This window comes from Orcinus orca, chromosome 1, assembly GCF_937001465.1.
Source record: "Orcinus orca chromosome 1, mOrcOrc1.1, whole genome shotgun sequence".
NCBI classification, from domain to species: Eukaryota; Metazoa; Chordata; class Mammalia; order Artiodactyla; family Delphinidae; genus Orcinus; species Orcinus orca.
Window position 1 is genome coordinate 193,012,159 of NC_064559.1, and position 13,496 is coordinate 193,025,654.

At 46.1% G+C, this 13,496-nt stretch overlaps 1 protein-coding gene across 3 annotated transcripts in view; it reads right to left on the reverse strand.

Annotated features, from left to right (window-relative positions):
• Window positions 1-4,777, reverse strand: part of MACO1 (macoilin 1) — a 55,934-nt gene extending 51,157 nt beyond the window's left edge. For 2 of the 3 annotated variants that reach the window (XM_049695611.1, XM_033422533.2), the window contains exon 1: window positions 4,500-4,755. In XM_049695611.1, coding sequence (XP_049551568.1) covers window positions 4,500-4,579 — 80 coding nt within the window. In that variant the 5' untranslated portion in view covers window positions 4,580-4,755. Of the gene's footprint in view, window positions 1-4,499 lie in introns of all 3 variants that reach the window. The other variant, XM_004266672.4, reaches the window with a different exon arrangement.
• Window positions 4,778-13,496: the final 8,719 nt, after the last annotated feature.

Consider the following 13,496-nt stretch of genomic DNA (forward strand, 5'->3'; position numbering starts at 1 on the left):
GCCTACCAAGATTACCAAAATGCTTTTAGGCTGTGAGGTTGCAACACTGGTATCTGGGGTTTCAGTTGCAGAACACATGTACACTCAAGGCAGCCAAGGGTCATGCCAGCCTCCCGTGGCTTTAGTAAGCACAGCCCAAAGGAGTCTAAAACCAGGCTTAGCAAACATCATTAACGTGGGCAGGAAAAGCAGAGAAGTGAAATCTCTGGAGATCAGATTATTTAGACAAGGGTCTGAAAAAGGAAATTAGGAAGCTGAGAAGTATGTAAACTTTGACCATTTAGAAAGTCAAAGGCCAGAAAACTCTTCTCTGAAGTAAGGATGGGAAAAGGTACTGTATATACCAGGAAAGTCTCGAGTCCTAAAATGTAAAAGTCAGGTACAGTACTACACTGCTTAAGCTTCAGGCAACATACTACAAGGAGAACCCAGCACACCATGACAGGAAGTATCCAGAAATCCACCAGTGAAGGAATGCTTCCTTCAACCACCAGTAACAAAGCTATAAAATAATTTCCTGAAGCTTAAAACACCTGCCTTACTTAAAATTCTTATATTACTTACTTGGGTAAGGAACAATTTTAACTGCAGAGACTTTAAACATAAATGTTTCTGCCTCTGTCTTCTACTCACCACACCTTATCTCCTCATCTTCCTATTATAAAATCATTAATTCTCAGAGAGGAGTAGGGAGCCTGGCAAGATGAAAGGTGAATGAACCACCCGGAATTCCCTTAAGCCTTTTAAAATCTACATAGCACTCCAACCCCACTCCACCTGGAGAATCACTGCATGGAGTAATTAGATATTACTTTTGGGAGCATCTGGTGCATGTGTGAAGGCAGACACAGGGAGAGAGTCACTGCCCTAAAACCCGAGGACCTCTGAAATGTTATAGTTATGTAGAGTTATTCATTTTACTTTCTCTTATTAATAACTTTTTTTCATAATTTCCAAAGTACTTTCACATCTATTTCATTTGAGTTAGAAAATACATATTCCCTCACATAGTGGCAACTGTGTGCTGCATCATAAAATAGTACAGGGCAAAATTGTTAATGCATCAGGTGAACCACTAAAACAGCAAGCGAAAATTTAATTCAACTAAAATATTCTTACTTGAACAGAACTCAAAGTTCTTTGGAACCTCAAAACCACTGTACAAATTTAAGAGGGCATTATTATGGCCTCCTAGACTGTAAACTCCTGGAAGACAAGGAACCATGTCTTATCCTGTATCCTCCATAATTACCAAAACAACGCAGGTTCTTAAATGAATAGAATGGATTGCTTTATATTCATTTATTTACTAATTCACTTGCTCAACATTTACTGAGGACTGAATTCCTATTCTCTGTCAGGCTCTATACTGGCTCAGATTTTTTGAAAATGACATTGATTTTAGCTCATAATAATATAAAAGAAAATAATCACCATTCCTATTTCCTTTCACTTATTTTTGATTACTAACTTGACCAGAATAACATATTTCTATACATTTCAGTTTTCAAATGATGGGCATATATATAAATGTAGGTAATACTAACATAATGTTAAAATCCATTTTCCATCTACCTTACCCCTGAAACAAAATTCTACCACAGCCATTATAATGACAATAATGATATCATTTGACAATCACCTCAGTCACAGTTGCTGGATTGGAGCCCATGATTAAAAGCATCTCAGCAACAGGATTTTTTTTCAGCAAGACCAAGCAGAAACTGACCCCTTGTTTTGCCTACTCAACTTTTGTTTGATAGTTGTACCAAACCTTATGGTCTTTCCTGACTCCTTAAAAATAAAACAAATATGGTAAACTGCGATAACAACTACATGCTAAATAATGTTTGTATTAAGCATGCTAGAATTTACAGAGTTTCACAAACTGTACATTATTTCCTCTCAGTCCTCAAAACTCACTTGACAGGTGAGAGAACTGGGGCTCAAAGTGGTGGATGCCCTGCCCATCCCACACAGCAGAGCTGGGACACTGAGTCTGAACCTAGGTCTCCTGACACTCCCAGTCTAGTGCTCTCTTCACCATCAGCTGCCTCCTTGCTACGCCAAGCTCAGAGAGCTGTGCAGACTGAGAACATGAAAATAATAAGTCCATGAAAAGTTATGCTGTGAAACAGTAGATAGTGGTTATCAAAACTGTCAACGGAGCCTGAGAAAAAAACAAAGCTCTCTATTTAATGAGATAAAAATTGGCCAGACACTGAGAAACAAAATGGGCAATGGTGTGAAAAACAATTTAGTGTAGACTTAAATGTGATGATTAACAGAAATTTGATACTCACAAATCCTCAAACACCTAATTTGTAACTAGCCCACTCATTCTGTCTGCTTTAGAAATAACTGGAAATTTTCTAAATCTTTTTAAAAACAAAATTGTAAAAAAAAAAAAACAACCCCAACACTATGGTCTTGTTCTTCAGACAATAATATTCCATAATATAATACTCCATAATATACACTAAGAAACAGATAAGTGAATTGAAACACTCATTTGATATATGATGCTCCAAGAGAAAAGAAAGTAGAAATATATGTAAGTTTTTTATTAACGTTTAACCTAAAGAATGCCAAATAGAGAAGAGTAAGGATATTTGAGAGCTGAAGTACTGTTGGTTTTTTAAACTTTTACAGATGAAACTCTGAATAACTTGCATAGAGCATTTACTATTAACCTTTAGGGTAAGAAAATTCAAATTCCAAAAGTTCATCAGTAAAATAATAGATCTTAATTAGACAATAAATTCACTTCTTCACATTGATGCACACTGACTGAGTGGTTACTATGGGGCAGGTACTAAACTGGGCATATTTGTTCAAATACCAGAGAAGTTGAAATACAACAGAAAACCTGTAAACAATATGGGATTCCCAATCTTCTCACTATAAACAGAAGTACATCATCATATGTTACTGTAAATAGCAGCCATTCAAATGGCACGGTTGTCCTTGCTTTACCAACTCTGTTTAATACGCTTTTTCTATTCTTGTGTCACTATTAATATTAAATTGTTCAAATCTTTTTCAATAGGCAGGGGGAAAACCCTTCCTTTATTCAAGAATTATAGTGTGTGTAACTTGAAGAGAACTTTCCCCCACCCATTAAATCTGTAGGAAAAATGGTTTTTGCTTTTACAGTTTTAGTTTAAATGGTCAGGTTTGATTGATTCAGCATGGATTTTGGCCTGTTTTACTCACTGCTGCACCCTTACTAGCTAGAACAGGGCCTGGCACATAGTACATGTATTTGTTTAATGAATGAACTCTTCCTATGATCTGCGGCTCATTACATAAGGATATATCTAAAAACTTTTTATTTCAACTGACTTCTTAACCCTTTTAAGCTTGAAATTAAAAAAAACACCCAATGTTTACATCGGTCAGCTGCTTGTGGAAAGGAATCATTCTAAATGTGTAAACAGTAGCATGTGCAAGGTGTACAGCTATGCTAAGGCAACTTGGGTGTTATCAGCTACCTCACATATTTCTCTAAGTCCCACAGCTAGAAGAGCTAAACTGTAAAACACCAATTAAGCTTATATGCACATCCTGAGAATTCTCCTTTGTAAACTAATTACTTCTCCTCTGAAATCATTTCTTTATCAAGGCAGGTACCATTCAGAATTAACATTGTGAGAACCAGAAAATAACAGTCCTACACAAATTTTGCTTAGGGAAGCTGGGATTCTCACTAAGTTGCCCCATGAACCTGTTGTCCTTCTACCCCTCAGTCCTGAATTCAATTTCTATTTAAAGGGACACTGCTTTGTTTTTGGAGAATTAAAACAAACTAAAAACAACAACAACAAACCACGCGAGTTTGGAGAAAATCCTTTTTAAAGGGGTCGAATAAAACTATCTGCTTGGAATTGTCAAAATAATGCTGCTGAGAAAATGATCATCACTCCTTCTGAGTCTGGAGCGGGGCCACAGGCCATGATTTGGGGGTATCGGCTTCAGCCCTCGGTGCCAAGTTTGAGATCCCATAAAAGAAGTAAAAGGCGAAAGGGGGCAACGTGGCCACCTGCCCAGTCCGCAGAGGGACCGCGGGGCCACTGTCTGCTCCCAACTTTGTCAGCCTTCCCCCGCACCAGTGCATATGGTCCACGCGCCTCCCGACTCAGGCCGGCGACTCCCGGGCCGGAGCGGGCTGGGGGACCAGCGGAGGCCCTTCAGCCCCTAGAGCAGCCCCGAGGGCCCGGCGGCGCGGATGGGGAGGGGGTCACCGCCGTTGGGGACAGTCCCAACGGCGGCTCGCGCCCGCCGCGCCCTCCCAGCCGGGCCGTCGGCCCTCGCCACGCCCCGCGCCCTCGGGGCGGACCCCGGCGGGCCGCCCGGGGCCCCATGGGCAGCGCTCCTCCGGAGAGCCCCCGGCAAGGGCGTGAGGCCTAGTCGGGGTTACATAACGGGGCTCGGCCCCTCCAGAGACGGCCGGGGGCCGCAGGGCCCGCGCCGGCGGAGGCGGGGGCGCCGCCGCTCACCTGCCGTAGATGCCCTCGGTGATCCGGTTCCGCTTTAGGGGGCGGCGGAGCTTACTGCACTCGGTGTTCCGCCGCTTCATCCTCCCGCTGGGGGGCCGGGTGCCCGCGCCGCCGCCGCCTCTCACCTCAGCCGCCGCCGCCGGCCCGCCCCGCGTCGGGCCTGGACTCTACCCCTGGGGCCGGTCACACAGACATGGAGCCAGCACCCGGGGGGAGGGGGTGGGACGAGGAGGTGTGGGCTCAGCGCTTCCTCCGCCTTCGGAAACAAAGAAATGACAATTCCGGGGCCCGCCCGCCCCAGCACCAGCCAGCCGCCTGCCCCGCCTCCTCCGCTCCGACGGACGGCCTTCAGGACCAATCGAAGGCGCCTCTGCGCCGCTGCCGGCCAATCCCAGGGCCCGCTGTGGCAAAACGGACTCTAGAACCCGCCTCTTTGAAGGACAGAAGAGTGTCCCAATCATTACGGTGTCTGGGCCCGAGTCCGAGCCTATCAGAAAAGACTTAAATAGAGGCTTATAAATAGGCCCTATAAATATAACATCCTATATTATGCCCTGTTGCGAAGATACATTTCATTATTATTGGATTGCATTTCATTGTATTATAATCCACATTAGAGCATACGGTGCTGTTTTCATTGTAGGCTATCACTAGCACCCTATGAAATCGCGAGGCCTGGGTTTGCGGCACGTGCGTATCTGGGCTGAACTGTGCTCCAGTCAGTCGCATCATTATGTAAGGGGCTCACAGCACCCTTCTCATCCCGGAGGACAGCGCCGGGGGCCTTTTCTGCGGAGCCTGGAGTGCCCGGCCAAGCCGGCCGCGCCTGCCACCGACGGGGGTACGAATGACAAAGCAAACCACACACACACACACACACACACACACACACACACACACACACGGCCTGCCAGCTTCCCGCACACACACACACACACACACACACGGCCTGCCAGCTTCCCGCACACACACACACACACACACACACACACACGGCCTGCCAGCTTCACACACACACACACACACACACACACACACACACACACACACACGGCCTGCCAGCTTCCCGCGACGTGGTGACAGCGCGGCGGCCTATCGGAGGAGGCGCGGGCGGGGTCGCTGCAGTCCTGCCTCCTGGAGGTGGTGTCACAGGGGGCGGGGCCGTGGGTGAGCGCGACGTCGCGCGAGGTTGCAGGGGGTGTGTGGGGCGGTGCGGCCCGGGCTCCACGTACGCAGGGCGGGCTGGGCGGCGGGTTTTGCGGGCACCGCGCCTGCTGGACCCGGCGAGCGTCAGCTTCGGGAGCGTCTCTGCCCCCGGGCAGAGGTCTGGAGATGCGGGGATGCCGGGCCAGCGACCGTTCTCACGTAACATTCCTAGAGCCCCGATTTTGTGCCAAGAACCGTGCTAGGTGCTCTGCATCTATTTGTTCATTTACCCCTGCAACGTAGGTATGGCAAAATAACAATTAGAAAAGACAACAAAAAATTTTTTTAAGAGAAAGAAAAAGATGAATGTATGTCGAAAAGAGGAATGCATGTCATTAAAGAAAACTGGGGAAATGTAGCACAGTTGCTGGGTTGGGGGGAACACCCATGGGTCTCATCACCTTAACACAACTACTGTTAGCATTCTATATATTCCCCTTTCTTTCCAGTTTTCCCCCATGGATGATATATTATTACTATTACTGTTGCTTTTATTATTAAGCAGAATAGTGATCATATTAAATATTCAATTTTGTATTCTGTTCTTTAGCTAACATAAGCATTTTTACATGCTATAATTAATGCATCCTTCCTAAATATTTCTGATGAATGCAAAATCTCCTGTCAAGTGGCTGTACCAACTTAACCACTCACCAACAGTGGGACAGTTAGATGGTCTTACAGCACATTTTAAAAACTTACAGGAAGCAGATGCCGTCTTGTTTTGTCCTGGGATGCGTGGACCTCTCCCTGCCCTGTGATCACCCCCTGAAATAAAAACCCGCCCCAAGAAGGAACTTGTGATTTACACCAAATGCATCATCCTCAACTGCTGCTCTTTTATACTGTCGCAAATCTTCAAGGATCACCCAGTGCCTGAAAGAGAAAACCCATTCTCTCTATTATGGCATCCAAAGATGGTCACAATGGGGACCCACCCCTATTTTCCAGGCCTCCTCAGGCAAGCAAGCCTTATCTATTCACTGTCCTCAAACCCACTAGTGCAACCTTATCTTCCCTCATTCCTGCCTTTACTTCTACAGAGAGCATCTCTGTCAGTATTGTTCCTAACTTGTGGTTTCTTGGGTGAGGCTTGTCCATCCACCTAGATGAAAAGCTTCTTGGGGATGGGATTCATACCCTGTACAGATGCAGTTTAGAAAAATGGCAAGAATACCTGCTTTTTCAGACCAGGATTGAAATTCCAGCTTGGCCACTTACTAGCTTGGGCAAGTTACTGAATGTCTCAGAGCCTCTGTTTTCACGCAGGTTTGTTTGAAGGCTTACCAGATGATGAACTCTCAGGGCCAGGCATGCAGTAGGTAAGAGCAAGTCATTTCTGTTAACAGTATACTTGGTTTTCTTCCTTCACCTCTACTCCAGCACGTTGATAAAGTGTCACTGGGCAGCCAAGGATAACATACTCTGTGAGCTCAAAGTTTCACCAAGGCTGTCCGTCATTGTGAAATGCTCTGCTTGGAACTACAGAAAAAGACTTCAGTTGCCAGGGCAGGTTGGTTCATGGAGAAGGATACAGGCAGAACCTAAATCAATATGACTGGAGGCTGAAAGGCATAGGTACATGGTGAGGTCATGGCTCCAGACTCCATGGGGTTCGTCAACCTGAATAGCCCTCCTCTCCATGACTGCAAGTTTCCAGATTACCTGGGCCAGGGACTAAGACAGTCAACTCTGTGAGGTTAGGGGCCGTATCTGTGGTCTTTTCCACTCCTCACTGGGTCCCTGTCGTCTAGGACAGTGCCACGGCACACTGCAGAATGGGTAGGTAAATAATCCAGAGAAAAGATGAGAGAGGCACTGGGGACACATGCCAGCTTTCTGGAGCTCACTGTCTAGCCTGCCATCAAATAGGTTCCTGACAAGGGCATTCCATGTGGAGAAGTGTGGAGTGGCTGGGTGTTACTGGAGTATGTGGCTGGGAGTTACTATTGGGCAACAGACTATCTGAGAGCAGAGGAAGGGCAGAGAGAATCCCAGGGTTGGCCCAAGATGATGCAATCTGGAGGTCTGGGTTCCAGTCCCAATTCAAATGTCAACTCACTGGTGTCCAGAGTTGAGTCACCCGCCCACCCTGTGCCAAGGTCAACTCTGGAGACACTTCAAGCCCTATGTTTAGAAGCAGAACATGTTAGCTCCATTTTACGGATGAGAAAACTGAAGCTCAGAGAAAACAAGGTCATGCAGTTGGTATGGTAAAGGAATTTGGCTTGAGCAATATGAAGCCTTGATGCTCTGGTGCCTGTACATGGCTCTTGATGGTAAGGATTGTTGATCTAATGATTGGCTGGAGTGGGATGATGGGAAAGGCCTCCTTGTCAAGAGCCCTAGGACGGGCCACAGTAAGTCTGCCCTTCTCCATTCCCTTCCTCTCACACCTCCTGTCCCAGCTGGACCCTGTATTTTCCTGACCGACCATAGCCCAAGCCCCTCTGGCTCTAGCCAAGTTCCAGCCTTTCACCTCTGCAACCTGAAAGGACCCTTTGGGATCCTAAGGGCACAGAACTGGGCTGAGATGAGGCCTGACACAGAGCTCCTCAGTTCCCCACACTGCCACCACCAATCAGGAAGCAGGGGAGATCAGCAGTGGCCATTTTACAGATGAGTAAGACAGGGAAGAGGAAATCATTTGCTCTCATTCAAAAGACCAAGGGCCAGACAGGAATTCAGGGCTGTTCCTCCTCTTCTCCTGGGACTTTCTGATGGCCAAGGGGTTGGGATTGGCATGTGAGCTTCAACTGAGCTCAAAATAGCTCAGAATAGCCTGGAGAGAGATCATCACACCCTATTTCACATATGAGGAAATTGCATACCCACCTCTTTCAGCAGCTTCGATCCCCTCAAACCCGCCAGGCACGGCTGGCCCAGCTCCCTTGAGCTTTGTTCCTGTCCCACGTGAGTCACAGAAAAATCCAGACATTGGACGGCCACCTCCTATACGTGTGTCTGTATCCCCCAGAGAGCCCTGTTAATGAATGATGTTCATAGTATGTTTAGAACAGAAACAGTTTAGAAATAGCCCAGCTATCCCACAAAGGGAGCTGGTCAAACAAATGATCACACATCCTTACTGTGGAAATCGGTGTGCCATGGAGAATGACGACACACAGCACTTACTATGTGCAGGCACTCCTCTAAGTATCATATGCATTTTGATCTAATCCTCACAACAGTCCTATGACAAAGAGATTACTACTGGTGCCACATTACAGGTGAGAAAACTGTGACACACACAACTACTGAGCCTGAGCTCTAGAGCCCGCAAGCCACAACTACTGAGCCCACGTGCCACAGCTACTGAAGCCTGTGCGCCTAGAGCCCGTGCTGCGCAACAAGAGAAGCCACGACAATGAGAAGCCCACACACCGCAACGAGGAGTGGCCCCCGCTCGCCGCAACTAGAGAAAGCCCACGCACAGCAACGAGGAGTGGCCCCCGCTCGCCGCAACTAGAGAAAGCCCACGCACAGCAACGAAGACCCAACACAGCCAAAAATAAATAAATAAATAAATTCATTTTGAAAAAAAAAAGAAAAGAAAACTGTGGCACAGAGAAGTTAAGTCATTTGCCTAAGGTCACACAGTAAGTGATAGAGCTAGGATTCAAACCTAGGCAGTCTGGTGGCAGAGCCTGGGCTCTTATCCACCATGATAGTGTTATAGAAAGATTTTTTTCCTGGCTTGGAAACCGCTTATGATATTCTGTTCATGAAAAAAACAAGTTACTAAACATTTGCTATATAATCCCTTTTGTCGTAGGGGAAGAAAAAAGGCATAAATTCACATGAATAGAAAAAAATATGAAAGGATATATGCACAAAGAAGTAGAGCTGGTTTGGGGAGATGATGAAATCGTGGGTGCTTTATGGAAGCTTTATGCACCTTTGCATTTTTGAAGTTTCCTATGGTAAACATGCCAAGCTTGTGCCATAATAATAATGCTAACATTTATGGAGTGTTTTCTACACATGTGACACTTTATGGGCATTACCTCATTTAATCTTCACAACCACCCTGTGAGATCGACCCTGATTTTCTCCACTTTACAGGTAAAGAAACAGACTCAGAGATATTGGTACTCTTACCGAAGGTCACACAGCTAATAATTTGCAGAGTTAGGATTTGAACCCATGTTGCCTGACTCCAAAGCTCATGTTTGTTAAATGAATAAATTATTGGCTTAGCCACACTTTAACCAGGCATGCCCAGAGCAGGATCAAACCCTTGGTGCGGACAAGCTTCCAGAGAGGAGATGGAGGGCCTGCCTACCTCCTTGGTCGCTGCTCATGACTGAGTTTTACAATACTTGGCTCAGGTGAGGAGGGCCTGGTGAGTATTCTCATAGAGTCCTGCTTTTTACAGAAAACGCATGATTACACGTGAAAGCTGCAGTCTCTCTGACTTGATTCATCACACGCGGGGGAAGCCTGGTCACTCAGAACAGGAGGCCACAGTCATGGTACCACTTGCTCACCTTCATTTCCGAAACACAGGTTGCCAAGCATGCTTACATAGTCTCACATTTATAATAACTCTGTGAGGAAAGCAGAGCAGCTCATCTTATTTGACTCATAAGGAAATTGAGACTGTGAGTTGTCTAGTTAATGGAAGGCAGAATTGCAAAGAAGTTAACAGCACAAGCCATGGCGTCAGATGGATGTGGGTTGGGTTCCGACTCTGCTGTTTATTAGCTTTGTGACTTTGGGCGCTCACATCACCTCTCTGAGCCGTAGTTTTCTCATCTGTAAAATGGGAGCGGTGATGCCTGTACTCACAGGCTTGAGGGGAAGAGCAGGTGAAATAATGTATGCAGAATGCTGGGTCCGGTGCTTGGCATTCCAGAAATGGCAGTTGTTAGTCAGTCAACAGATATTTATTGAGCACCTACTACGGACTAAGCATCAGGTGCTGAGGATACAAGAGTCAAAAGTCCCTGGTCTCCTGTTGCTTGGATCTGGGTCAGCGAGGGCAGGAGCATGCAGATACCTGGGTGGAGGGGTGCTTTTGGCATAGGGAGTGGCAGGTGCACACAGAATATTTTCCCCCCAACATTTTGTTATGAAAAATTTCAAACATATATCAAAAAAGTTGAAAGAAATGTTCAGTGAAAAGCCATTCACCTCCCACCTAGAGTCAACAATTAACATTTGATTTGCTTTATGACATTTCTGGCCTAGATCGCCTGTGCTTTTCTGTACTAGGGACCCTGCCTTGAAGATTTGGAGTCACACTAGCTGGAACTGTCATCAGAAAACAGGGGTCTTTTGCAAGAATTAGAGAGGAAGACAGAAAACTCCCCTTTTGACCAGTCTTCTGGGAGAGGCCACCTGTGGGGATCCCCTCCCTTTAATAAAAAAAGCCTTTCTGTTCACTGAGAAGCTTGGCCCTCTTGTCAAGCGGTCCGTCCCTCACTGAGGCAGGATCAGGACACACAGTGGGTTAGGATGCCTCTGTGAGAACCAGCTGCCATCATCACTGAATTTGCTAGCTGGTAAACGCAACCATCAGGGGCTCCAGGCGCAGGAGCTGGCAGCGACTGGAAACCTTTGGTGTTCATCTGCCTGACACTTGGTTTCCCTGGGCTGCCTGGTTTACAATCTGCTGGTACAGGACCCATGCCAACAGGGGTCACATTCACTTATCCCCCTCACAGGGGAGTCCCTCTTTAAGGAAACCCAGCTCATCAGAAGTGCTGATGGCCAGAAAAGGACCAGAAATCAGAACCAGGGCTGACCATGAGGGCTAATCTCTAGAGACCAGGGCACCTACTCCCTTATTTACTGTTGAGATAGCAGAAGCCTTAGAATCCTACATTCCTAGACTTTTAGAAGTGGAAGAAGACTTAGAAGTTATCTGGACTAAAGTTAAGTGGTTCAACACCCAGGTGCACAAGTCAGACTTCCTGGGTTGAAATCCCAGCTCTATTACTTACTAGCCCCATAAACTTGGGCGAGTCACCTAACCTTTCTGTGCCTCAGCTTCCTCTGTTGTAGTAAAGGCTAATAGTCCCATCTCACAGGCTAGTTAACTGAGTTCATACATGTAAAGTGCCTAGGACAGTGCCTAGCATGCTAAGTGCTTAGTAAATTTTAGCTCCCGAAAATACCTAAAGCAAAAGTAACCAGGTAGTGGTTTGCAGCCATTTTTTTTCCTAGGCATGTCTTAACATACTGTGTCATTAATTTTTTACAAAAGTGGGATCGTACTTACACACTGTTCTGTAATTTCCTTTTTCACCAAATAATATATCCTCTGTGCCATTTTTGAGAAACCTTAAAAGCATTTTCCTCTGGATTTTCCCCCATGTTCAGAACAATCATATGGGTGGCAGATCGTGTGTCCTATAGTTTACTTAACCAGTCTTCTACTATTGGACATTTAGGTTATTCTCAATTTTTTCCCTTCTGTAAATAAAGCTGTGCTGAGCAAGAAGTGACTGATGCCCGTGACTGTATGACCTTGGGTGTGACCTTCTGTGTCTCGGTTTCTTCATCTAAAAACAAAAAGACAAGATTCTACCAGGTGATTAGAATCTCCCTTGATCCAGATATGAATCGCATGCCAGACATCTCTGACAAGCAACCATCAGTTTCTGCTTGCATTCCCCTAGTGACAGGGTGCTCACTACCCCATGAATGGTCAATAAAGTATCCACTCATGTTGGGTCAAAATCTGCCTCCCTGCTACTCCTAGCCAAGTTTTAGTCTCTGGGATCCCATAAATTCAGTCTATACTCAGTGGCCAGTGGCTGGCCAGTGCAGAAGGTAAAAAACTTTGATTCCTCCCTCCCTCCCTTTCTCCATGCTTACTATGTATTAGGTCTTCTGCTGAGCAGATGGATGTGACCACAGGATAAGTTAGCTGCAGGTCAGAACTAGATCTCAGGTGCCCTAAATCCTATTCCAGGGGACTATCCTCCATTGTGAGTTGGGCGTGCTAAGGCCGGTGGCCATCCTCAAATGCATTGCAGTGTTCATGCCCCAGGCAGAGTCCTGGGATGCTCTGTGAGCAAGTGACCAGAATGGGGGACAATTTTAGCCTCACCAGGGTTTTACTAGAGCTGGACCCAAGCCTCTTTTCTTTTCTCCCACCTGTCCTTAAGAGATTTAGAAACAGGTCAATTTAAATACAGTTTCAAATAAAAATAATTTCAACTGTGTAGCTCTGAGGACTTAGTTCTCTGTGGGTCCTGTGTCCTCCCCAGGGCTTAGCATTGCTCTTTGCTTTCATTCATTCATTCATTCATTCATTCAATATATCCTTTTTAAGAGCCCACTTGGTGCCCTCTCTGACATGTGGTAAGGTTTTAAAGAGAAATTTTGCCAATCCAAAGCCCCATCTGAGCTTTAGTTTCTCCATTTGTAAAATAGAGGTGTTGAGTTGATCTATTCTTTGCCATTCTTGCAAGATATAGTGAAGGTAAACGAAGTAAGGGGTAGAGAAGGATTCTCATGTTTGGGGATCAAGTGAACGAATGCCCTCTTTTCAGCTGAGCACAGTGCCTGTAGTAGGAATGTAGCAACTACCTGTTGAATGAATAAGTCAATGAATGATTGAATGAATCAGTTAATGTTGGAATAAATGCATTTTTTTCCTCCTCCCTGTCACTGCCCCTCTGCTCCTGTGTTAACTCCATAGACAGGCCGGCAGGGCCAGCCTTGAAGCCTGAGATAAGGCCTTTGGCGGGTGTCTCCCCTATCCCTCCCCCGAGTGGGTGTGGAGCCGAGGTGTAATGCCCGGTGCTGGTGGAACTGACGCACAGAGACGGACACAGG